General features: G+C 48.2%; 1 protein-coding gene across 5 annotated transcripts in view; it reads right to left on the bottom strand.

The window, feature by feature from the left end:
- Positions 1-24,965, bottom strand: part of rreb1a (ras responsive element binding protein 1a) — a 282,712-nt gene that overhangs the window by 159,466 nt on the left and 98,281 nt on the right. The window contains exon 1 of one of the 5 annotated variants that reach the window (XM_085989339.1): positions 15,004-15,957. The exons of the other annotated variants lie outside the window; for them this stretch is intronic. Coding sequence (XP_085845465.1) covers positions 15,004-15,028 — 25 coding nt within the window. The 5' untranslated portion in view covers positions 15,029-15,957. Of the gene's footprint in view, positions 1-15,003; positions 15,958-24,965 lie in introns of those variants that run through there. 5 annotated transcript variants of the gene reach the window in all.

Raw genomic sequence — 24,965 nt, forward strand, 5'->3', positions numbered from 1 at the left:
ATGAAAACAAATCCAGCTTCTCCAACCTGTCCTTGTAGCTAAGATGCCCCATCCCCGGAACCATTCTGGTAAATCACCTCTGCACCCTCTCAAGGGCCTTCACATCCTTCCTAAAGTGTGGTGACCAGAACTGGATGCAATACTGGACCAGCGCTTTATAAAGGTTCAGCGTAACTTCTCTACTTTTGTACTCAATACCTCTACTTATGGAACTCAAGATCCCATATGCTTTGCTAACCACTTTCTCAATATGTCCCGCCACCTTCAGGGACCTATGCACATTAACTCCCAGGTCCCTCTGTCCCTGCACACTCTTTAAAACTGTGCCATTAAGTGTATATTGCCTCTCCCTGTTCATAAGAACATAAGAAATAGGAGCAGGAGTAGGCCATTTGGCCCTTCGAGCCTGCTCCACCATTCAATGCGATCATGGCTGATCTTCTGCCTCAACTCCATTCACCGGCCCTAACGCCATATCCCTTGATGCCCTTACTAGTCAGAAATCTAGCGACTTCTGTTTTGAATATACCCAATGATTGAGCCTCCACAGCCCTCTGGGGTAGTGAATTCCAAAGATTCACTACTCTCTGTGTGAAGAAATTTCTTCTCATCTCAGTCCTGAATGGCCTACCCTTTATCCTGAGGCTGTGGCCCCTGGTTCTAGACACCCCAGCCAAGGGAAACATTCTCCCAGCATCCACCCTCTCAAGCCCTGTAATAATTTTGTATGCTTCAATGAGATCCCCTCTCATTCTTCTGAATTCAGGCCTAGTTTACTCAATCTCTTCTCATACGACAGTCCCGCCATCCCAGGAATCAATCTCATGAACCTTCGCTGCACTCCCTCTATGGCAAGTATATCCTTCCTTAGGTAAGGAGACCAAAATTGTACACAGTACTCCAGGTGTGGTCTCACCAAGGCCCTATATAATTGGAGTAAGACTTCTTTACTCCTGTACTCAATTCCTCTTGTAATGAAGGCCAGCATACCATTTGTCTTCCTAATGGCTTGCTGCACCTGCACATTCACTTTCAGTGACTCATGTAGAAGGACACCCAGGTCCCTTTGAGCATCTGCATTCCCCAATCTTTCACCATTTAGGAAATACTCTGCCTTTCTGTCCAAAGTGGATAACTTCACATTTATCCACATTATATTCCATCTGCCATGTTCTCGCCCACTCACTGAGCCTGTCAAGAACCCCTTGAAGCCTCTTCACATCCTCTTCGCAACTGACACTACCACCTAGCTTTGTGTCATCAGCAAATTTGGAAATGTTACATTTAGTCCCCTCATCCAAATCATTGATACAGATTGTGAATAGCTGGGGCCCAAGCACCGATCCTTGCGGTACCCCCACTAGTCACAGCCTGCCATCCTGAAAAAGACCCGTTTATCCCTACTCTTTGTTTTCTGTCTGTTAACCAATTCTCAATCCATGCTAGTATATTACCCCCAATTCCATGTGCCCTAATTTTGTTCACCAACCTCTTGTGTGGGACCTTATCGAAGGCTTTCTGAAAATCCAAATACACCACATCTACCGGTTCCCCTTTGTCTACTCCACTAGTTACATCCTCAAAGAACTCCAATAGGTTTGTCAAACAGGATTTCCCTTTCATAAATCCATGTTGACTCTGCCCAATCTTACTACAGGAAACTTTGTGTTATCCGGAGGCGAACCGTCCGGCAAGCTCGAGCCACTGGCAAAAATCAGGAGCCGTTTTTTATTCTTTTCGTTTCTTTTCTTTGCTTTTTTTGAACAGTCAAGCTCTGCAACGTCTGTAGCTAAGCAACAGCTTCAGCTAGAGACACTACAGAGACACTTGCCGACTGTTTAGAGGCTGTTGCTAAGCAACAGGGTTTGTTGATTCATACGGAGATGAAAATCTCCGTATGTTTCAACATTAGCTCTGGAGTGTACGGCAGTTTTGAGGGAACGGCAGCAGCTCGGTCCCATCGGTGCCGGATAGTACAAAGTTTCCTGTATTAGTTTCTAAGTGCCCAGTTATTGCATCCTTTATAATAGATTCCAGCATTTTCCCAACTACTGATGTGAGGCTAACAGGTCTGTAGTTCCCTGTTTTCTTACTCCCTCCTTTCTTAAATAGCGGGGTTACATTTTCTATCCTCCAATCTGCAGGAACTGCTCCAGAATCTATAGAATTTTGGAAGATGACAACCAATGCGTTCACTATCCCAATGGCCATCTCTTTCAAAACCCTAGGATGTAGGTCATCCAGTCCTTGGGATTTATCGACTTTTAGTCCCATTAATTTTGCTAGTACTGTTTTTTTTACTAATAATAATTTCTTTAAGTTCCTCATTCTCGCCACACCCTTGGTTTTCTCGTATTTCTGGGAGGTTTTTTGTGTCTTCCTTCGTGAAGACAGAAACAAAGTATTTATTTAATTTCTCTGCCATTTCCTCATTCCCCATTATAAATTCTCCCATCACCGACTGTAAAGGACCTACATTTGCCTTCGCCAGTCTTTTCCTTTTCACATACCTATAGAAGCTTTTACAATCCGTTTTTATATTTTTCGCTAGTTTGTGCTCAGATTCCATTTTTCCTTTCTTTATCAATTTCTTGGTCCCCCTTTGCTGATTTCTAAAAAGATCCCAATCCTCAGGCTGACCGCTTTTTCTGGCAACTTTATAAGCTTCCTCCTTTGATTTAATACTAACTTTAATTTCTTTTGTTAGCCATGGTTGGATCACTTTTCCTTTGGGTTTTTATGCCCTAGAGGAATATATGTTTGTTGCAAATTATGCATTATTTCCTTGAATGTTAGCCAAAATGCATCACCTCACACTTCTCCTATTAAATTCCATCTGCCACTCGTCTGCCCATTCTGTTAGCCTTTCTAACAGGATAAAATAGCGGAGCACTTGACAAATGGGGAAAGGATCGGACAGAGTCAACATGGATTTACAAAGGGTAAATCGTGTTTGACTAATCTGCTGGAATTTTTTGAGGAAGTAACTGGTAAAATAGATGGGGGAGAGCCAGTGGATGTGGTGTACCTTGACTTCCAGAAAGCCTTCGATAAGGTTCCACACAAAAGATTATCATGCAAAATTAAGGCTCATGGGATTGGGGGCAAAGTATTAACGTGGATAGAGAACTGGCTGGCGGATAGAAAACAGAGAGTTGGAATAAACGGCTCGTTTTCGGAGTGGCAGGCAGTGACCAGCGGGGTGCCGCAAGGATCTGTCCTGGGACCCCAGCTGTTCACAATATATATAAATGATCTGGATCAGGGAATTGGATGCAATATTTCCAAATTCGCTGACGACACTAAACTAGGAGGAGGGGTGGGCTCTGATGAGGATGTCAGGAGGCTACAGTGCGATTTGGACAGGTTGGGGGAATGGGCAGATACGTGGCAGATGCACTATAATGTGGATAAATGCGAGGTTATCCACTTTGGGGGTAAAAACAGGAGGGTAGATTATTATCTAAATGGCAATAGATTGGGAGATGGGGAAGTGCAGAGGGACCTGGGTGTTCTTGTGCACCAGTCACTGAAGGAGAGCATGCAGGTGCAACAGGCGATCAAGAAGGCAAATGGTATGTTGGCCTTCATATCAAGGGGGTTCGAGTATAGGAATAGGGATACCTTACTACAGCTGTACAAGGTGCTGGTGAGACCGCATCTGGAGTATTGTGTACAGTTTTGGTCGCCCCATCTGCGGAAGGATGTTCTTGCCATGGAGGGAGTGCAACGGCGATTCACCAGGCTGATACCTGGAATGGCGGGAATGACCTACGAAGAGAGATTAAATAGTTTGGGCTTGTACTCACTGGAGTTTAGAAGATTGAGAGGGGATCTCATCGAAACATATAAAATTATGGCAGGCCTGGACAGGCTGAATTCAGAGAGAATGTTTCCAATGGCCGGGGAGCACAGAACCAGGGGCCACAGTCTAAAAATAGCGGGCAAATCATTTAGAACAGAGATGAGGAAGAATTTCTTCACTCAAAGAGTGGTGAGCCTGTGGAATTCCCTGCCACAGAGGGCTGTGAAGGCTAATTCAATAAATATTTTCAAGAGAGAATTGGATATATTTCTGAAGGCTAAGGGGATTAAGGGTTACGGAGAAAAGGCGGGGACGGGGTACTGAACTGGTAAGATCAGCTATGATCTCAGACGAAGATCAGCCATGATCTCATTGAATGGCGGAGCAGGCTCGAAGGGCCGAATGGCCTACTCCTGTTCCTATCTCTATGTTTCTATGTTTCTATGTCCTGTTGCAGTCGATTGGTATCATCGCGGTTTGCCACACCCCCAAGTTTGGTGTCATCGGCAAATTTAGAAATTCTACTCTGTACTCCAATATCTAGGTCATTTATATATATCAAAAAAAGCAGTGGCCCCAGCAATGACCCTCAGGGAACGCCACTATCTACCATCCTCCAGTCTGAAAAACAGCCATTTATCACAACTCGCTGTTTTCTGTCCTTAAGCCAATTCCTTATCCAAGCTGCCACTGACCCACCTATTCCATGAGCCTCAATTTTGTTAAGCAGCCTTCTATGTGGTACTTTGTCAAACGCCTTCCAAAAATCCATGTAGACAACATCCATTGCATTCCCTTCATCAATCCTCCCTGTTTATCAAAAAATTTAATTAGGTTAATCAAACATGATCTGCCTTTTACAAATCTGTGTTGGCTCTGCTTAATTAGCTTAAACCTCTCCAAGTGCCTGTTAATTTTTTCCTTGATTATTGTTTCTAAAACTTTACCCACCACTGATGTTAAACTGATCGGCCTGTAGTTACTAGGATTGTCCTTACACCCTTTCTTGAGCAATGGTGTCACATTTGCCACTTTCCAATCCTCAGGCACCTCCCCTGCATCGAGGGAAGATTGGAAAATTATGGTACGCCCTTCCGCTATCTCCTCCCCCAATTCCCTTAGCAATCTGGGATGCAAGCCATCTGGACCAGGCGACTTATCCACTCTAAGCATACCCAGCCTTTCCAGTACATCCTGTCTATCAATTTTCACCCCTTCCATTGCTTCTACCTTTTCCACTGCTACCAATATTTTGTCAGCATCCACCTCCTTAGTAAACACCGATACAAAGTACTCATTGAGTATTCTAGCCTTGCCCTGCGCCTCTAAGCATATATCACCTTCTTTGTCACTAATAGGCCCACCCCGCCTCTTACTACCAGCTTACTGTTAACATGCTGGTAGAAGATTTTTGGGTTCCCTTTTATGTTAACCGCCATTCTACTCTCATAGTCTCTCTTTGCTAATCTTATTGTCATCTTCACTTCCCCTCTCAACTTACTGTATTTGGTCTGGTTCTCCCTTGAAGAATTCACCTGACATGCATCATTGTGGTAAACCACTGTAGTTCACTGTGTTCACTGTTGTTGTTGTTGTTGTCGTTCACTCTTGTTTCACTGTTGTGCCTGACTATGCCTCAGCTGACTCTGCCCCTGGGCTACCGAGTATAAGAGCGGCCGCATGGCAGCTCCTGGCATTCGGTCGTCCACTAGAGGCATAGTCCTGATCTGTCTGAAGTGCAATTCAGTAGTTAATAAAAGCCTGTTGTTCTGAACTCTGCCTAGCCTTTTATTAGAATTGATAGCGCATCAATCATACAACCTCTTTTTTTGTTTCATCATCTTCTTTATCTCCCTCGTCATCCAAGGAGCCCTTGCTTTGGTTCCCTTACCCTTCCCTCTTGTTGGAATGTACCTATCCTGTACTTGGAACATCTCCTCCTTAAAGATCTCCCATTGTTCCGTTACAGTTTTTCCTGTCAGTCTTTGGTTACATTTTACTCTGGCTAGATTCTTTCGCATCCCATTTAAGTCTCCCAATATCACAACTCTATAGCTTTTGCATATCTCTGTGATTTCCCTGCAGATTTGCTCCTCTACCTCCCTCTCACTATTTGGAGACCTATAGAATACCACCAATAGCGTGATCATACCCTTTTTGCTCCTCAACTCTAACCAAATGGATTCCGTCCTTGTCCCCTCAAGAACATCCTCCCTTTTTACAACACTACAATGTCTTCCTTAATCAGCACTGCCACCCCACCTCCCTTTTTTCCTTCCCTATCTTTTCTGAACACCTTGTACCCATGAATATTAAGTGCCCAGTCCTCACCATTGCCCAAGCATCTGCCGTTAGTTAGACTTGTTCCTGCACGTTTAGGTTTTTACATTTTCTGCGTGGCAAGTTGCTGAAAGTACGAGCCGATAATGTCGCAGTGAGGGAAACCGGGCATCTGGGACCCGGGTGAACAGGACAGGGAACAGGGTATCTCCTTAACCAATGAGATTGAAGGATTGTGAAATTAACAGCATAAGGACTGAGAAGGAAATGTAAATTAGAGAGGGTGACTTCAATGTCAAATCAGGTAGAGAAAGAGAAATAAAGAAAGGGAAAGAAAGACTGCATGAAGAGAGAGAAAGGAAATGTAAAAAAAATTTTTTTAATTAAAATTTTGAAATCTCCAATGACAAAACTGAAGGAATGAGACTCCACACTTGTAATAGTTAATTTTCATGCCAGAGAGGTTGACTTGTCATTAAAAGGGTCCTTGTAATGACAAGACTTAACTTTCTGTGGCGAGTTTAGCTCGTAGCGACTTCACGGCGTTCAACGCCCGTCAACAGTGAGATAGACGGCGAGACACCTTTTTCGCAAAGCTAACGGTGGAGCAGCGCATCGTAGACAGCAACTCTTGGATATTGACATTTAACCTCGCCTCTGCCCCTCGCCTGAAGTTGCTGTACCGTTTACCCGTAAATAGCGGCAGCGCCATCGACCTCACCGTTAGTTTGACAGCAAATTCTGGGCCAATAAGCTCCAGAAAAATAAAAGTACCATTTCTGAAAACAGCTGGTTAGGATTAGGTGTCTCAAATTTGCATATTTGAATACAGAGATGTCCTGAAAGATCTTGTTCTTAGGAAATGTTGGGCGAGGGGAAAGAGAGAGAGAACATTTTGTGCTTTAATTCAATTCACTTGGCAAAAAGCACATGTTCAGGCGAGATCTCTGCAGCCACAAATTTCTCTGGATCGGCCTCAGATTCAGAAGAGGCTGCCTGGCCCGCAACTTGGTCAGGCCCCAACGTGAGATCAATCAATCTACAAAAGGTTCTCCTCAAAACAACCCCCTCCTCCAACACAAGCAGACACAAAAACTAAACAAGTCGGCAGGCTTCCTCCTTAACCAGAGTTCATTTCTTGCCTCTGTTTGTCCCCCGCCCCTGCTCTGGTTCTACGTCCGTTCCAACCAGTGTTAGGGCTTCTGCAACAGTCCCACCTGCAAGATCCCTTTTTGTGGTGTTGCGGGGGGAGGGGGGCAGAACTTATCACCACCTTTCCCAAGATTGGGAACGCACCATGTTAAGGAATTGCAGTCGTCCTCACACTGGCGTCCTGCGGCACAAGTTGTGCTCCTGCTGTTGCGCACTATTCAACCTCGGCCAAACCTGATCATCATACACGTTGAGTGGGATCTGATGACCAAATTACTGCAACAATGCAAGGGAACTCTTGGTTTAAAACCATCAAGTTAAAATACAAGCTTTCCAAATAAAAGACTGCGGTAAAAATAGCTCCTGGTGGGAACACGGCCGCAGACAGAACCAAGCCGCTCTCTGTGGCAGATTTTTCACACACCACTGAAAATGAAGACATGCTTCTAACATTTACTCCCTTCCTCCCCCTCGGAATACAATTTGTAAAGAAGTGCCCTTTGTGCGTTTAATGACTTCTTAATATTCAGTACAGCAGTTTTTGTAAAAGAACGTACTGGTGTGATGGAAAGAATGCTCGTTGCTAACAGAGGTATGAATGTTTTATGCTCAAAGCAACTTGAGTTTTACTGGGTGAAGCTGTGTCAGGGGATCTGAAATGGATCCAAATAGCGAATCTACATCAGAAGGAATTCAACAAAACAGAGCAGATAATGTGGGTGCATGAGTGGAGAACTGCCGGTGTTATCCAGCGCTGGAGTCCAGCTGCTGACTGTTTCTAACCTACATCTGCCCATTTCTCAGGGGAGCAGGTCTTACTGACAGGACCGAGCACGGCCAGACTGCAGCAAACAGGGGAGATACAGCCACAGGTTTGCCACATACCCCGGCGTGCGGTTCACTCTCTCACAATGCTCTTCTAACCAAGTGAGGCTTAGCGATCCGTCACTCATCCCGTCCGCAGCTCCTGTTCCAGAAGGAGGGAAAACACGAGTACGTACGTGGAGGTTGATTTTTGTTTTCGTATTTCCCATAATTTCATGTTTTAGAAAATAAGGTTTAGAATTGAAGGGAGGAAAACGAGAGATTAAAGAAGCAGGACAGGAGAGGACAGCGCACAATAACAACCTGCATTTATATAGCACCTTTAACGTAGCAACACGTCCCAAGGTGCTTCACAGCAGCGTTATCAGAGACAATTTGACATTGAGCCACATAAGGGGATATTAGGGCAGGTGACCAAAAACATAGAATGATACAACACAGAACGAGGCCGTTCGGTCCATCGTGCCTCTGCCCTATATTTGGGGAGGGAGGGCGGTGTAACAGGCGACAGAATCAACACCAGGTTCCCAGTTGTGCTGTGTTGTGGAGGGCAGAGGCCGCCCCACCGGGAGAATCACTCTCGGCCCGCTGCCATGTGCCTACCAGCAGGTTCAGGAGCAACACCGCTGGAGGCCTCAGAGCTGGTCGCCCGAGTATTCTCTGCCAGACCAGGGAAGCTCTTGTAAACAAAATGAACGATAGCGACATTAACCTCATACATCCCACTGCAAAAAACTATCCAACATCACAATACAGAAATTTAGTGAATTGCCCAGTTTATGCTAAATGGTAGTTTGTTATTTCAGACAAAAAATTATTGTTATTCACCTCTTCATTTTTAAAAACTATATTGTTATACTTTAATACGATGCCTCATTCATATTTGAGAATATTAAAATACGGTAATAATATTGGTGGCAACAAAGAGCTGAACCAGGCTAGAGGCACCAAACAACCCACGTATTGTCGCAGGGCTTCCTGACAAATTATACTGGAGACCGATGCAGGTACTCGGTGTCGGGCGTGGCTCAGGGTTGGCACTTCTCGCCTCCGAGCCAGCAGGTTACCAATTCAAAGCCCCACTCCTGGACTTGAGCACAAAAATCTAGGCTGACACCTCGGTGATATTTGGGCATAAACTAGCCGCTCCATCCCCGACACCGTGCCATTTGAGAATGCCGGATTCTTCAGGGGGATGAGACGCCCGGGTCAGACGTGAACTTCATACATTTATGCGAATTGGGGTTCTATTGCACCAACAGGACTCCCGGCACCATTTTAGCCAGCAGGGCGGCCGTCGTCACCGCCCCCCACAGCGAGCGGATTCTTACCCCCGCCCCTCCCTTCCCGAACCGCTGTCTCAGACCCTCCGTCACCCGCCATCCCTAGAAATCCCCATGGCCCGATGGGTGGCCTCTGGGCTCCCGACTTTTCCAAGCCATTTCGGCCGGTGCCGGTTGGTGAGGCCGGGCTGTTAAATCTGACTCCCTCTGCCGCTCGCGAGGCCGCTTTCCTGCCTTGGAAGTTAAAATTCCCACCTTCATGTCGAATCTTCCAAACGTCTCCAACACTTCTGTTGCTCGGCAGGTCTACAGTTTGGAGAAGCAGAAGGCGGAGAGACTCAAGAAGCCACTCAGTGTGGAATGAAACAGCTCCAACCGCTGCTACTCAACAATCATCCGAGTTAAATTACTCCTGTTCATACAGGCTCGCCTCCCAATTACAGCCTAGAACAATCTAGATCTAGGGGGAAAAATTCGGTCGCGCCTCCTTTGGGGCGCTAACTTCGCCTGAGCACTACTTTTAGCCCCCCTGAAAAGGTTAGCGCCCCCGCACCGTAAATTGAGTGGTAGCGCCCCAAGCGGGACACGGGGTGCTGCTGGAAGTGCTCCCCCTCCTTCCTCGGGCGCTACCATTCAATATCGTGGCGCTATGTGCATGTAGCGCTGCGGTATTACAGGCCTCCCTCCCCGATTAAAGGGGAGGGGCTTAACGCAGCGCGCACCGGGGCCCGGCTGGCCTGATCACAGCTGGCACCCCGCAGGGGGAGGGCAGAGGGGGCAGGTGCTGGCAGGCAACCCAAAAAAATGGCCGCTCGGCACCTGCCCTTTAATGTTTGCCGCCCCGGCCGCAGGTAGGCCCCCCTGACCCTGTCGGACAGAGTGTCCGGCGGTAGGTCAGGGGACACAAGACAAGTTTGCAGCTGGGGCGCTGCGATGACATTATCGCCGGCGGCGCGGCACGCTACCGGCACCGCTAACCTCCCGCTGAATTTCGCGGGAGGCGTTAGCGTGCCGCGCTCGAGCGCTAGGGGCTTGTACCCAATTTCTCCCCCCTTGTCTTTGACGTTTTTCCTCCATTGAACACAGATCACTGATGGTTTTCAGTAAGACCACGGGCCTGAATTTCCTCAGGGCCTGTCGCGCTCCACTCCGGCAATGGTGGAGCGTGAAAAGCCAGAGGAAATTCACCCCGAGCACCTCGTAACAAAAATGGACTTGCAACATGCAACCAAACCTTAAACAACAGGAACTTTATAAAGGGGCCATTATAGGACTGTTGAATGGTGGCTTGTTAAAGATGCCTTTGGTTTTCTGCCTTTCCTGACCTCAGGATCTCCCAAAGCGCTTTACAGCCAATGAAGTATTTTTTAAAAACTGTTGTAATGTCGGAAACGCAGCAGCCAATTTGCGCACAGCAAGCTCCCACAAACAGCAATGAAATAAGTGACCATATAATCTGCTTTAGTGATGCTGGTGGAGGGATAAATATTGGCCAGGACACTGGGGAGAAATCCCCTGCTCTTCTTCAATATAGTGCCGTGGGCTCTTTTACCTTCACCTGAGAGAGCAGACGGGGCCTCGGTTTAACATCTCCTCCGAAAGATGGTACCTCCGACAGCGCGGCGCTCCCTCAGTACTGACCCTCCGACAGTGCAGCGCTCCCTCAGTACTGCCCCTCCGACAGTGCGGCACTCCCTCAGTACTGACCCTCCGACAGTGTAGCGCTCCTTCAGTACTGCCCCTCCGACAGTGCGGCGCTCCCTCAGTACTGCCCCTCCGACAGTGCGGCACTCCCTCAGTACTGCCCCTCCGACAGTGCGGCGCTCCTTCAGTACTGCCCCTCCGACAGTGTGGCGCTCCCTCAGTACTGCCCCTCCGACAGCGTGGCACTCCCTCAGTACTGCCCCTCCGACAGTGCGGCGCTCCTTCAGTACTGCCCCTCCAACAGTGCGGCGCTCCCTCAGTACTGCCCCTCCGACAGTGCGGCACTCCCTCAGTACTGCCTCTCCGACAGTGCAGCACTCCCTCAGTACTGCCCCTCCGACAGTGCGGCGCTCCCTCAGTACTGCCTCTCCAACAGTGCAGCACTCCCTCAGCACTGCATTGGAGTGTCAGCCTAGATTTAGTGCTCAAGTCCCTGACCTTGAGCCCATGACCTTCTGATTCAGAGGCAAGAGTGAGGTACAGCTGACAATGGAAAGCTTTTTCATGTAATGCAGATCCTAGAGTACTGGATGCCCTGGGTCCAGAAATTCCCACCCTTCGTAGTTGCATGTGTTAATATAATCGTTGTATCTCCTTATTCTCTTGTGAAGTTAAGCATGTGCAGAACAGCAACAAAATACATACGTGTATACAGACACGCACGCAAGCATACATCTACACATGTTCAACGGCACACATTCTGACCAAGCTGCAGCAAGCAATTTCTGGATTTAGTGCTGTCAATTTAGAGGCCACACATCTCAGCTAGATGGCTGCTCAGAGCCTTGGAGACCTGCCCAGACAAGGCATCTCCTCCGCATCCTTTCAAAATCCGTTCTCAACAATTGCTGCAAGTTATCCGACAGAACTGACTGCATCCGCGCTAAATGGTGTCTCGTCCTCCTGTCACTCAGTGTCCACCTGCCCTCCATTTGGAGAACAATCCATTCTGAATGACAGCTCTTTAAAAATCAAGAGAGAGGCTGTCTTGACTTTTTCCTACAGGGTACCGTTCTACAAGGGAAGGGAAAAAAGTTCCAAACTCTGATGCTGAGCAGATGATGACACTCTGATCCACTCCATACATCAGCGGTAGGAGGAGATGATCCCAGACCAAGATTGTATCAGATACCTGCTGCAGTCTAGTTCACAAAGATACTCCTTAAATCAAAAGGAGTGAAAATTTAAATTGGGGAGCGGAAAAGGGGAGAATGCTCGACATATTGCTGAAATTTGTTTTTACTGTGCGGAGTTTCTTGACTGCTTGCCAACAAAACACAGCCTACTGTTCATCGATGTCAGAGAGCGCAAGTTCCAGCCTGCACAGAGCCAGCAGGAAGACATGGGGGAAGAGTGATCCCAACTCTACCACCCGGCAGAAACCCAGTGAGCGCGCAGTTCAAATCCCCCAGGGCACTGGAGCCGCCGGGAGCCAATGGGCCGCCATTTTTAGCGGCTCCACTGAGCAGGCGGCAAGGACCCCACCCCGCCACAACCGCCGGTCCTTGGGCTGTGGGAGCACTTTCACCACACGGACTGCAGCGGTTCAAGTCTCGAGGGCAATTAGGGATGGACAATAAATGCCGGCCTTGCCAGCGACACCCACATCCCAAGAATGAAAAAAAATGACCTAACTATTTGAAATGAACAGTTTTTATTTTTAAGTAGCTTCAGGAGGGAAAAGAGTGAGGCAATATCAGAAGAAAATCTTCAAATTCAGTCCCAATGAAGAGTCACACCATATAATCAGCCTGTCCATTCCTCTGACCAACCTGTCGTGTGTTTCAGATTTTGCTGTTGTTTTTAAAACCTTAAAACACACAAAGCTAGAAAGTACTGTTGGTGATAATAGCGGGCACAGGTTAACGTATTTTATATTTCTCTGCCCACCATTTTAACAAAGGAGTTGACCAATTTATAATAAGCCTGTATTCCTCTTCTGACCTTATGCTAGGAATAAAAACCAACACACTTCCAGTAATGCCAACCCCACCATCTCATAACTCAGGAGACAAAGTCACTTTTAAAAATCATGAGATTTGGTAAGAGATCATGAGTTGCTATTTTTTGGTTTATAAACCTCATTAGTGGCTTCATTTGATCTCTAACAGGTCACAGCTCGTTACAAAAACTATATTGCTGCATCTGAAAATGCTTTACAAAAACTCTAAAAATCCTAGCCTTCGCGAGTTGGGGTAAATTTTCATTAAAAATATCGTGTCTCGCAATTAATTGGCAAGAATTGGCATTCCTGCACCTCAATGATTTAAAAATAAAAACTAACTTGGCTGAAAAGGTGATTTGTAGAAAGAGGCTCAGGTAGTTGAAGTTTACTCTACCCTTATTGATTACTCCCCCCGACCCCGCCATTTCCCTGTGGACACGGACGGCTCTAACACAGACAGTGCGGGATCTCTAGTTGGAATAAACGGGTCTTTTTCCGAGTGGCAGGCAGTGACTAGTGGGGTACCGCAGGGATCGGTCCTTGGACCCCAGCTATTCACAATATATATTAATGATCTAGACGAGGGAACTAGATGTAATATCTCCAAGTCTGCAGATGACACAAAGCTGGGTGGGCGTGTGTGCTGTGAGGAGGATGCAAAGAAACTCCAGTACGATTTGGACAGGTTGGGTGATTGGGCAGAAACATGGCAAATGCAGTATAATGTGGATAAATGTGAGGTTATCCACTTCGGTGACAAAAACAGGAAGACAGATTATTATCTGAATGGCAATAGATTGGGAAAAGGGGAAGTGCAACGAGACCTGGGTGTCCTTGTGCACCAGTCGCTGAAGGTAAGCATGCAGGTGCAGCAGGCAGTTAAGAAGGCAAATGGTATGTTGGCCTTCATAGCGAGAGGATTCGAGTACAGGAGCAAGGATGTCTTGCTGCAGTTGTACAGGGCCTTGGTGAGACCACACCTTGAGTATTGTGTGCAGTTTTGGTCGCCTTATCTGAGGGAGGATGTTCTTGCCATGGAGAGAGTGCAGCAAAGATTCACCAGACTGATACCTGGGATGGCAGGAATGACGTATGAGGAGAGATTGGGTCAATTAGGCTTATATTCGCTAGAGTTTAAAAGAATGAGAGGGGATCTCATTGAAACTTATAAAATTCTAACAGGACTAGACAGACTAGATGCAGGAAGGATGTTCCCGATGGCGGGGGAGTCCAGAACCAGGGGTCACAGTCTAAGGATAAGGGGTAAGCCATTTAGGACAGAGATGAGGAGGAATTTCTTCACCCAGAGAGTGGTGAACCTGTGGAATTCTCTGCCACAGAAGGCAGTTGAGGCCAATTCATTAAATATATTCAAGGAGTTAGATATATTTCTTGAGGCTAAAGGGATCAAGGGATATGGGGAGAAAGCAGGGACAGGGTACTGAATTTGGATGATCAGCCATGATTTCATTAAATAGTCGAGCGGGCTCGAGGGGCAGAATGGCCTACTCCTGCTCCTACCTTCTATGTTTCTCAGTGTTACTGCCATGGTAACGAAAGGAACACCACTGCAGGAGCATAGACAAACTGAAAACAGATTTCAAAAAGTTACAGAATTTAACCAGGGCTGTAATTCCCCAACAAACAGACCGCATTACACATCACAATCATATTCAGCAGTGGAATCCTAAATATGGGAATCTCGGTGTAATTTTGTTAAATTAAGTACATCATCATTATAACCCGAAGCCGTATTTTATTTCCAAAACCTGGCAATTACACAACTCCAGTGAGAGGGATGTTCAAATAAAGCCACGTAACATCTTCACGTTAGCGGGCGTCCTCCTCATGTCAGAAGAGCAGCGACTGGGCTTGATGGACATAAACCTTAACACAAGACAACAGATCTCAAACAGTTCCTGCGAGGTAAATAAAAAGTTTTGCAAAGCTGCCATTTTACCAACTTGTTGTACGTAACTTCTTTAAGAGCAAGTATTAACTGAACCCACCTGTAGCTGCAACTTTCAGAACCATCTGCTCATCTTCAAACCTCGCTGCCTGAACTTTGTACAGTCAACAATGAACGACAATAACTTCTGATTGGGTCTGATCCAGTCCTATTCTCCAACTGATGTGACTGTTTCTCACAGCCTCTAGTCCTGCGATCCAACCGAGCTGACTAGCTGATCCAAAGATCCCATCCTGTCAAATGCAAGCATGCTGATAGGTGGGGTGGTACGCTGACAGTCAGATTAAACTGTTGACACGGAGTGTCCTCAGGAGGGGGTGAGATAAGAGGAAATAATCAGATGGGAAATTAGAGGGGAAATCACTGCAAGAGGACCACTAACCCAACCACACTGGGACACACCTGCAGTTACTATGGAAACACTTGAGGAAGCTCTAGAAATTCAATCCATGTGTAACGTACCATCCGTATACACCAACTGATAATGAACAACTGACATATACTGAAGTGTCTTCATACACAATCGACATTTGAAGAACCTATACAATGCTCCTAATCGTTCAACTTAATAACTCTTTATTTGGTATATAGTACAGATGAGAGTTCAAACATTTGTCTTATAACACCTGTGAAGCGCCTTGGGACGTTTTACTAAGTTAAAGGTGCTATATAAACACTCCATCACCAAAACCGCCTCCTTCCACCTCCGTAACATCGCCCGACACTGCCCTTGCCTCAGCCCATCTGCTGCTGAAACCCTCATCCATGCCTTTGTTACCTCTAGACTTGATTATTCCAACGCACTCCTGGCCGGCCTCCCACATTCCACCCTGCGTAAACTTCAACTCATCCAAAACTCTGCTGCCCGTGTCCTAACTCGCACCAAGTCCCGTTCACCCATCACCCCTGTGCTCACTGCCCCGTGTCCTAACTCACACCCAGTCTCGTTCACCCATCACCCCCTGTGCTCACTGCCCCGTGTCCTAACTCACACCCAGTCCCGTTCACCCATCACCCCTGTGCTCACTACCCAGTGTCCTAACTCGCACCAAGTCCCGTTCACCCATCACCCCCTGTGCTCACTGCCCCGTGTCCTAACTCACACCAAGTCCCGTTCACCCATCACCCCCTGTGCTTGCTGCCCCGTGTCCTAACTCACACCAAGTCCCGTTCACCCATCACCCCTGTGCTCACTGCCCCGTGTCCTAACTCGCACCCAGTCCCGTTCACCCATCACCCCCTGTGCTCACTGCCCCGTGTCCTAACTCACACCCAGTCCCGTTCACCCCTCACCCCGTGCTCACTGCCCCGTGTCCTAACTCACACCCAGTCCCGTTTACCCCTCACCCCCTGTGCTCACTGCCACATGTCCTAACTCACACCCAGTCCCGTTTACCCCTCACCCGCTGTGCTCACTGCCCCGTGTCCTAACTCACACCCAGTCCCGTTCACCCATCACCCCCTGTGCTCACTGCCCCATGTCCTAACTCACACCCAGTCCCGTTCACCCATCACCCCCTGTGCTCACTGCCCCATGTCCTAACTCACACCCAGTCCCGTTCACCCATCACCCCCTGTGCTCACTGCCGTGTCCTAACTCGCACCCAGTCCCGTTCACCCCTCACCCCCTGTGCTCACTGCCCCGTGTCCTAACTCACACCCAGTTCCGTTCACCCCTCACCCCCTGTGCTCGCTGACCTACATTGGCTCCTGGTCTGGCAACGCCTTGATTTTAAAATTCTCATCCTTGTTTTCAAATTCCTCCATGCCCCTCCCCATCTCTGTAATCTCCTCCAGCCCCCATTCTGGCCCCTTGAGCAGCCCTGATTTTAATCGCTGCACCACTGGCGGCCGTGCCGTCAGCTGCCGAGGCCCTAAGATCTGGAATTCCCTCCCTAAACCTCTCCGCCTCTCTCTCCTCCTTTCGGATGCTCCTTAGAACCGACCTCTGAGCAAGTTTGTCCTAATATCTCCTTATGTGGCTCGGTGTCAAATTTTGTTCTATAATACTCCTGTGAAGCGCCTTGGGACGTTTTACTACATTAAAGGCGCTGTATGGTGTCAGCCGTGGCTCAGTGGGCGGCACCCTCGCCTCGGAGTCAGAAGGTTGTGGGTTGAAGTCCCACTCCAGAGACTCGAGCACAGAAAGCTAGGCTGACACTCCAGTGCAGTGCTGAGGGAGTGCCGCACTGTTGGAGGTGCCGTCTTTCAGATGAGACGTTAAACCGAGGCCCCGTCTGCTCTCTCAGGTGGACGTAAAAGATTCCATGGCACTATTTTGAAAAAGAGTAGGGGAGTTATCCCAATATTTATCCCTCAATCAATACAACAAAAACAGATTATCTGGTCATTATCACATTGCTGTTTGTGGGAGCTTGCTGTGTGCAGGTTGGCTGCCGTGTTTCCTACATTACAACAGTGACTACACTTCAAAAAGTACTTCATTGGCTGTAAAGCACTTTGAGACGTCCAGTGGTCGTGAAAGGTGCTATATAAATGCAAGTCTTTCTTCTTCTATAAATACAAGTTGTTGTAAGTTACTCACTAGGTGTTTTACATGATTCTGAACATCTATTAATATTTAGGCCCCGACTTTAACTTTGAGCCAGTTTTCAGCAGATGAGTGGCGGTTTGAGTTTGAAACTCACCAGCTGCTTCAGAATGAGGCTGGGGTATGTTAACCCCCTGACCTGATTAAATCCCGCGGGCCAACCTTATCCCTTGGCGGGAAGTGCCAGAGAATTGTGCGGTTGAAAGGCCACCTGGCAACAGCGGGTAAGTGGCGGCTAAGCCATTCCTGGCACTTCTCCTCCTCCTGGCCTCCACGAGAAGGCAGACGGGGCCTCGGTTTAACGCCTTTAATCGGCCTCTTCTGCCCCCCCCCGATCCTCCTCACCGCGGGGTTGGCCTGACGGAAACTCACTGCCACTTCCCGCTTCGACCGCCCAGTAAAAGTCAGTCGGGCCTCAATGACATCATCAAGACCCGACATGCTGATGTTAAAACGCACCCTGCCGGTTCTGGGCTAGCTTTCTTGCCGCCTGCTCAGGAGAGCCGGTGAAAATCGGAGCCCATCAGCTCCCGGGTGGGTAACTAACTCGGGAGATTTTAAATGCCCACCGCCCCATTTCCACCAGGCGGGTATAGGGTTAAAATCGCCCTGGTAACGGGTACACGGGACGCTGAATATCCCGACAAAACCTGGGGGACTGTTTCAAGTGTTAATAATGTGATTTTCTTAAATGTCTAAATTTACAGTATCCTTAATATCGATTCACTTAAATACCCCAATGAAGACAAAATGTGACGAGAGTTAAATGGCACCAGTGATACATTTCAGGAGAGTAGATCTAATCACAAGGCTTCACCGAGTGAAAGGAGAATGGAGCAAGAGGCTGTTTGTTCGCTAATCAGAGGCAGCATCCCCATTTTAACAAGTTGGCTCATCTATATTTAGACACGACTTAAAAAATATTTCATAAAATATGAACCCTTTTCTGATATGACATGCGCAACATTATGAAAGCCTCGTATGAGTTACGTCATTCCACAGAAAGTGAAATAGCTGCAGTTGCAGCTCTCAGTCTAAATGATAAATATATTAAAGTTGCTGTTAAATAAATATTCAGTCATAATCTCAGATCCAGTCTCCCTGGTCGTTGTGTTAATTTGACTAGAAAGAACTCCAGATATTGACTTTCAATCCCCTGCCGCAGTGAATTCACACTGGTCATTCTACGGGGAGCAGAGAGATCCCCTGGGCTGTGAGCGCAGCTCCACGGACATTGGCACTGTCGATGATGCAGTCGAGGTTATACGCACTTTAGACCAGGTGACACACACATTATGGCCAATATTATGCAAGGATGCAGAGTTAACACTGTATTGAAGGACTGTGTATTTACTGCTGACCCTCAGCCCATTACAAACACTGTAGACAACACACACACACACCCTTCACCTTTCACACTCAGTGAGATTCTTTTCACTCTCTCTCATAGAATCATAGAAGATTACAGCAGAGAAAGAGGCCATTCGGCCCGTCGTGCCTGTACTGGCTCTCTGAAAGAGCCGTCATGCTCAGTCACACCCCCCGCCCCCGCTTTATGTCCGTAACCCTGAAGTTTCTCATCTCAAGTATTTGTCCAACTCCCTTTTCAAATCTGCTTCCACCACCTGTTCAGGTCCAGCGTTCCAGATCCCAACTCTGAGTGAAAACATTTCTCCTCCTCTCCCCTCTGGATCTTTCTCCAAAGATTTTGAATCTATGACCTCTGGTTATTGACCCACTCACCAAGGGGAATAGTTTTTCTCTCGATCTACTCGATCAAAACCCCTCATCTTCTGGAAAACCTCGATTGGGTCACCTCTTAACCTTCTCTGTTCCAAGGAGAACCGTTCGAACTTTCCCAACCTCTCCTTATATCCTCGTCCATTAATTTACATCTCCCCTCCCAGAAATAATTCTACCTTTGGCTCCGAGGTGAAAAGTTAAACAGCCAGTAAAAAGTTAATAAAAGATAAATGAGTTTTCCCAAGAGGTGTTGAAGTTGCTTTCTGCCACTCCCCTAGCAGCGCATCAGGTGGGCTAAACACGGAGGTTCTGGCGAGAGATGGCGTACCAGGTGTCCAGCGCGGACCATGCCAGGTTACCAGGAAGGCAGCTCAATCATGTGGGGCTGATGGGTGCCCACGCCACTACGGGTGCATTTCGAGTGCCCGCCAGCCCATAGAGGTCAGAATTTTCAGGGCCATCTGCCAACCCGGGGGTTGTAAAAAGACAGACTTGCATTTATATAGCACCTTTCACAACCACCGGATGTCTCAAAGCGCTTTACAGCCAATGAAGTACTTTTGAAATGGAGTCACTGTTGTAATGTAGGGTGTGTGTGTGGGGGCGGTGACGGTTGCCATGGTCCCTCCCCCCCCTGCCCCAAGAGAGTAAAGTCCAGCCTTCCGCTGATAATCAAAGAAAAGATATTATTTAAATGTGACCCAATCTTTGAGGGTCGCGGTCCTCCCCTTTATGAGGCCCACTTCTGTCTTTCTGGAGGCCGGAATGTGTCATTTCACTGGGTGTGGCAGCATCCAGACCTCTGCCAGCCTAGGGTGTCCTTGCCCCCTGGCCTAGGGTGTCCTTGCCCCCTGGCCCTGCCTCCCCTGGCATGGAGGACCATGTTTGGGATGGGTGGAGGTTTGAACGCAGAAGATGCCCCTGAATATTCCCAGCAACTGCTGGAAGCTGGGGCCGGGCCTATTTCCAAAGCCTTCTGTGCCACTCGTGTTGGAGTTGCTGTGGGAGTGTGCCGGCAGTTCATGCAGTTTCAAACCCTCCCTGTACAGAATGTGACTTCCAGAAGTACTGGACAGTAATTAGGTCCCATGGAACTGTATCCCACACAAAGGTCGGAATTTTCCAGGATGGTAGTGGGCGTGATCAGTGACGGGTCGGGTGAGAAAATTGTTATATTTGACAACGGGTTGGGAACCAGCACCAACAACACCACCACCCTTCTCCGCAATCGCCAGATGTTGCACAGGGCACAGGGCATCAGCATCTGACTACATTGCTGCCCGGGACGCCAGGGATGGCCTCACCATGGCCAGATTTACTTCACTTGACGCTGTACACCCTGGCTGCCACATGATGCGCCAGGTTGGCACCACGCCACACCAACACCATAAAGCATCCCTACAATGCCCTAGCCATTCCTTTCACACTCATCACCATTGCGGGGGGTGCCGTTATGTCTCACCATTCATTACAACTCACTAAGCCACTTCCAAAGGTGTACACAAATCTGTCCAAGAACGCAAAGTGTTGAAAATAAAGATTTTTATATTTGACACCACATTAACAGAAATTTTACATGAACATTGCATAAAACACCCAAGTGCCTACCTTTGTGTGTTGTTAGTTGGTATGATTGCACTAGGATGAGGGTGAGTGTGAGGGGTGGCTAGTGCGATGGGGAAGTGATAATGTAGATAGAGAGGGATGGGTGGAGGTGCAAGGTAAGTAAGGATGTGCAGGAGTCGGGTAGGGAAGGCAGAGTGATGGGGATGTGATGAGAGGCACAGCAGGCGGCAGTTGAGTGTGGCTTTGTACTAACGTTTCCTGATCTACTGAGATCATTGAAAGGTTTATGGCACTGCACCCAGGTCCTCCTGACCACATCCCTACTTGTGCTCTCCTGTGCAATCTGCAACCAGGCTGTCTTGGTCTCCTGGGGAGGTGTCTTTCGCCCATCGGAAGGGAAGAGGACCTCCCTGCGTGCTGGTGAACCTGGGTGCAGCCCTCTGCCTCTGTGCAGTCATTGTCAGTGTTTGCAGCACTCCAATGCTGTAGTGCACTGACAGCACTATGTTAGATTAAACTTCAAATCTGATGTGGCCATGGTCCCTTTAAAGATCCCGGCTGAAAACACGTCATGAATGACGTCACCAGACCTGCTCCATCTAACTGGGCCGGGTAACGCGCTGGACGGGGCTTAATAAGGTAAGTTAACTTTCAACAGCGGGATGGAGCCAGCAGGGGGGCCGTGAACCCCCCCCCCCGCCGCCCCCACACCACGGACACCGCCCACACCGGACCCATCCAGGTAAGAAAAATCAGGCCAAAGTCAATGCCTCAGGAGAGAAGGGGAGCAGGATATTGGCAGGAAGCTAAGTGGGATTATAAATCACTTCCCTCCTCGGACCCTGCATCAAATCTCGGGGACACTAAGTAAGACGTAAGAAGTGAAACCCTGAAATGTTCATTTTTGTCGCAGTTACACAAGTGGCCCAAAGTACAAATTCTGCCTGTGGAACTCTAGCCAGTGGACATTCTGTGCAGTGTAACAATGATCATTCTAAGGCTGCTCCTGACTTTCTCTGCAGCCCCAGACTACCAATAAATCACTGTCCCAACCCTGCTTATTCCTACACTATCTCAAGTGGCAACGCAGTCACTTGTCACAGTTTACCTACCAAGCATCATTACTCGGACACCCGGCTCAGGCAGACAACTAGACCCCTGCTTTCACACATAAATTCTTATACATAACAACCCACAACAGTTGCAGACTAGAATCAACCCCTTATCTACAAGAACGAGGTTTAAATTTAGCACGGTTTCTGTTGGTACAGCAGTGTTTAACAAAGCTTGACTGACGGCATGAAATTCTGCTTTCTGTGATTGCAAAGGTCCTTTGGGCTGCCTCAACACAGTCCCGACTGGACATGCACCAAATGTAACTGGCATTCACGCCTGGAGAGGCCACACGGTGACTGGGGCAGGAGAGCGTGGTCTGTGATGTTGCAGCACATTGTTGGGGCTAAGTAGGGGGGGAGTTTTATTCTGCATTCAACTGCAATCTACCTGACTGGGAATACTGATGATGAGGATGTCCAAATGTCCTATTCCCCAAGCACCTGTACAGGCCTTATCTCGAGTACAAATATTTTTTTTTTTTTTTTTAAGAAGCCAATAAATACTGATCAAACCACAGCACCAATTCCACAGCATTTAAAGCTGCGACAGGTTGCGAGCGCCAAGATACAGACGTCCTTTTAGCAGAAACCTGCAAAAAGCTAGTGATTCACTTTAATCGAGGTCGAGGGGCCAAAGCCTGAAATGCAGTTTTAGAAAGCTGCCAGGGTTCAGCACCTTGAGTTTCAGTGCCGGCTGAACACTGCAGACTGACGACGCAGAAATACAAGGGGTTTAGTGTAGAGTCACTTTCCTGTACCGTCTCTGTTTCAAACATCCTGGCTGTACTGAAAGCCCAGGAAAGCTGCTAAAGCCTCACCGCCAGCTCAGCTGTCAATTAAGAAAAAAGGATTATTTACACACAGCCCTTGACCGACCGATGTGTGTTAAGACTGTTCGGTGGCCTATGGAGGAAGTTTTGATTCCCTCCCTCCCTCTGTCATCCTTCCTCTCATTGCCATGTAGGGCAATCCCTCGGTTTATCTTTCTCACAAAAAGTTCCTCTTAGCTTTATCCATTCTTCACCCCCAGACAAAGAGATTGCATCATAATGTACACGAAACATCGATCCACACCTCCCACACGAATACCGGGAGCAGCACCAGGCGTACATTAGAACGAGGCACCAACCTATCGATGTAGCAGCACAGCAGCAGGCGATAGGCGGAACGAAGCAGCAACAGGCGATAGACGGAGCGAAGCAGCAACAGGCGATAGGCGGAACGAAGCAGCAACAGGCGATAGACGGAGCGAAGCAGCAACAGGCGATAGGCGGAACGAAGCAGCAACAGGCGATAGACGGAGCGAAGCAGCAACAGGCGATAGACGGAGCGAAGCAGCAACAGGCGATAGACGGAGCGAAGCAGCAACAGGCGATAGACGGAGCGAAGCAGCAACAAGCGATAGACGGAGCGAAGCAGCAACAGGCGATAGACGGAGCGAAGCAGCAACAGGCGATAGACGGAGCAAAGCAACAACAGGCGACAGACGGAGCGAAGCAACAACAGGCGATAGACGGAGCAAAGCAGCAACAGGCGATAGACGGAATGAAGCAACAGGCGATAGACGGAGCGAAGCAACCCTCACCGCCAATGGAGCAGAGCAAAGTTTTACAGCCCTACCACATCTGGTTGTGAATGGTGGCAGGCAATCAGGAAACTAACGGGAGGAGGAGGCGCCGTGAACATTGCCAGCCATGGTGAAGCCCTGTATGCGAGTGCCAGAGACAAGGCTGACAGTGTTTGCAAGTGTTTTCAGCCAGAAGTGCAGAGTAGCTGATCCTACACGGCCTCCCTCCGAGGTCCCCACCATTCCAGATGCCAGTGTCCAGCCAATTCAGTTCACTCAATGTGACTTTAAGAAGAGGTTGAGTTCACTAGACACAGCGAAAACTATGGGCCCTGACAACATCTCGGCTATAATGCTGAAAGCTTGCACACTAAAACTAGCCGGCCCCTTAGCCAAGCTATTCCAGTACAGCTAGGACACTGGCATCAACCCAACAATGTGGAAAATTGGCCATGGATGCCCTATCTATAAAAAGCAGGACAAAGCTAACTCAGCCAATGACTGAGCAATTGGCCTCCACCAACCCTGCCAATTGAATGCCACTCACTCACCAATGGCCAGCTTGCTGACATTCAGTTTGGGTTCCGCCATAACCACTTGACTCCAGGCATCATTGTAGCCTTGATCCAGTTGTGGGCGCAAGATCTTAATGCTAAGCGAGAGGTGATAGTAATCGCCCTCAACATCAAGGCAGCATTTGGCTGATTATGGCACCAAGGAGCCTCAGCAGAACCTGAGGTTAATGGGGTCAACTGGGAAACCCTCCAGTGACTGGAATCATATCTGACACAAAGGAAATTGCTGGAGTCACCACTGGAGTTCCTCAGGGCAGCGACATCAGCCCAACCATCTTCAGCTGCTTCATCCACAACCTTCCCTCCTTCATAAGGTCAGGAGTGGGGATGCACACTGACAATTTTATAGTGTTCAGCGCCATTCCTAATGCCTCAATAATGAAGCAGTCAAAGCCAGCCTACAGCAGGCCCTGGATAACATCCAGACATAGGCTGCACAATGGCAGGTGACATTTGGACCTCATAAATGCCAGGTAATAACCTTTTCCAACAAGGCCTACTGCCCACTTCCCCTTGACCTTCAATGGCACTACATAGAAACATAGAAGGTAGGAGGAGGAGTAGGCCATTCGGCCCCTCGAGCCTGCTCCGCCATTCAAGGAGACCATGGCTGATCATCCAAATTCAGTACCCTGTCCCTGCCTTCTCCCCATATCCCTTGATCCTTTTAGCCTCAAGAAATATATCCAACTCCTTCTTGAATATATTTAATAAGTTGGCCTCCACTGCCTTCTCTGGTAGAGAATTCCACAGGTTCACCACTCTCTGGGTGAAGATATTCCTCCTCATCTCTGTCCTAAATGGCTTACCCCTTATCCTTAGATTGTGACCCCTGGTTCTGGACTCCCCGGCCATGGGGAACATCCTTCCTGCATCTAGTCTGTC

This window comes from Somniosus microcephalus, chromosome 5 (genome assembly GCF_052327205.1).
Source record: "Somniosus microcephalus isolate GS21.2 chromosome 5, FLI_Smic_1.0, whole genome shotgun sequence".
NCBI classification, from domain to species: Eukaryota; Metazoa; Chordata; class Chondrichthyes; order Squaliformes; family Somniosidae; genus Somniosus; species Somniosus microcephalus.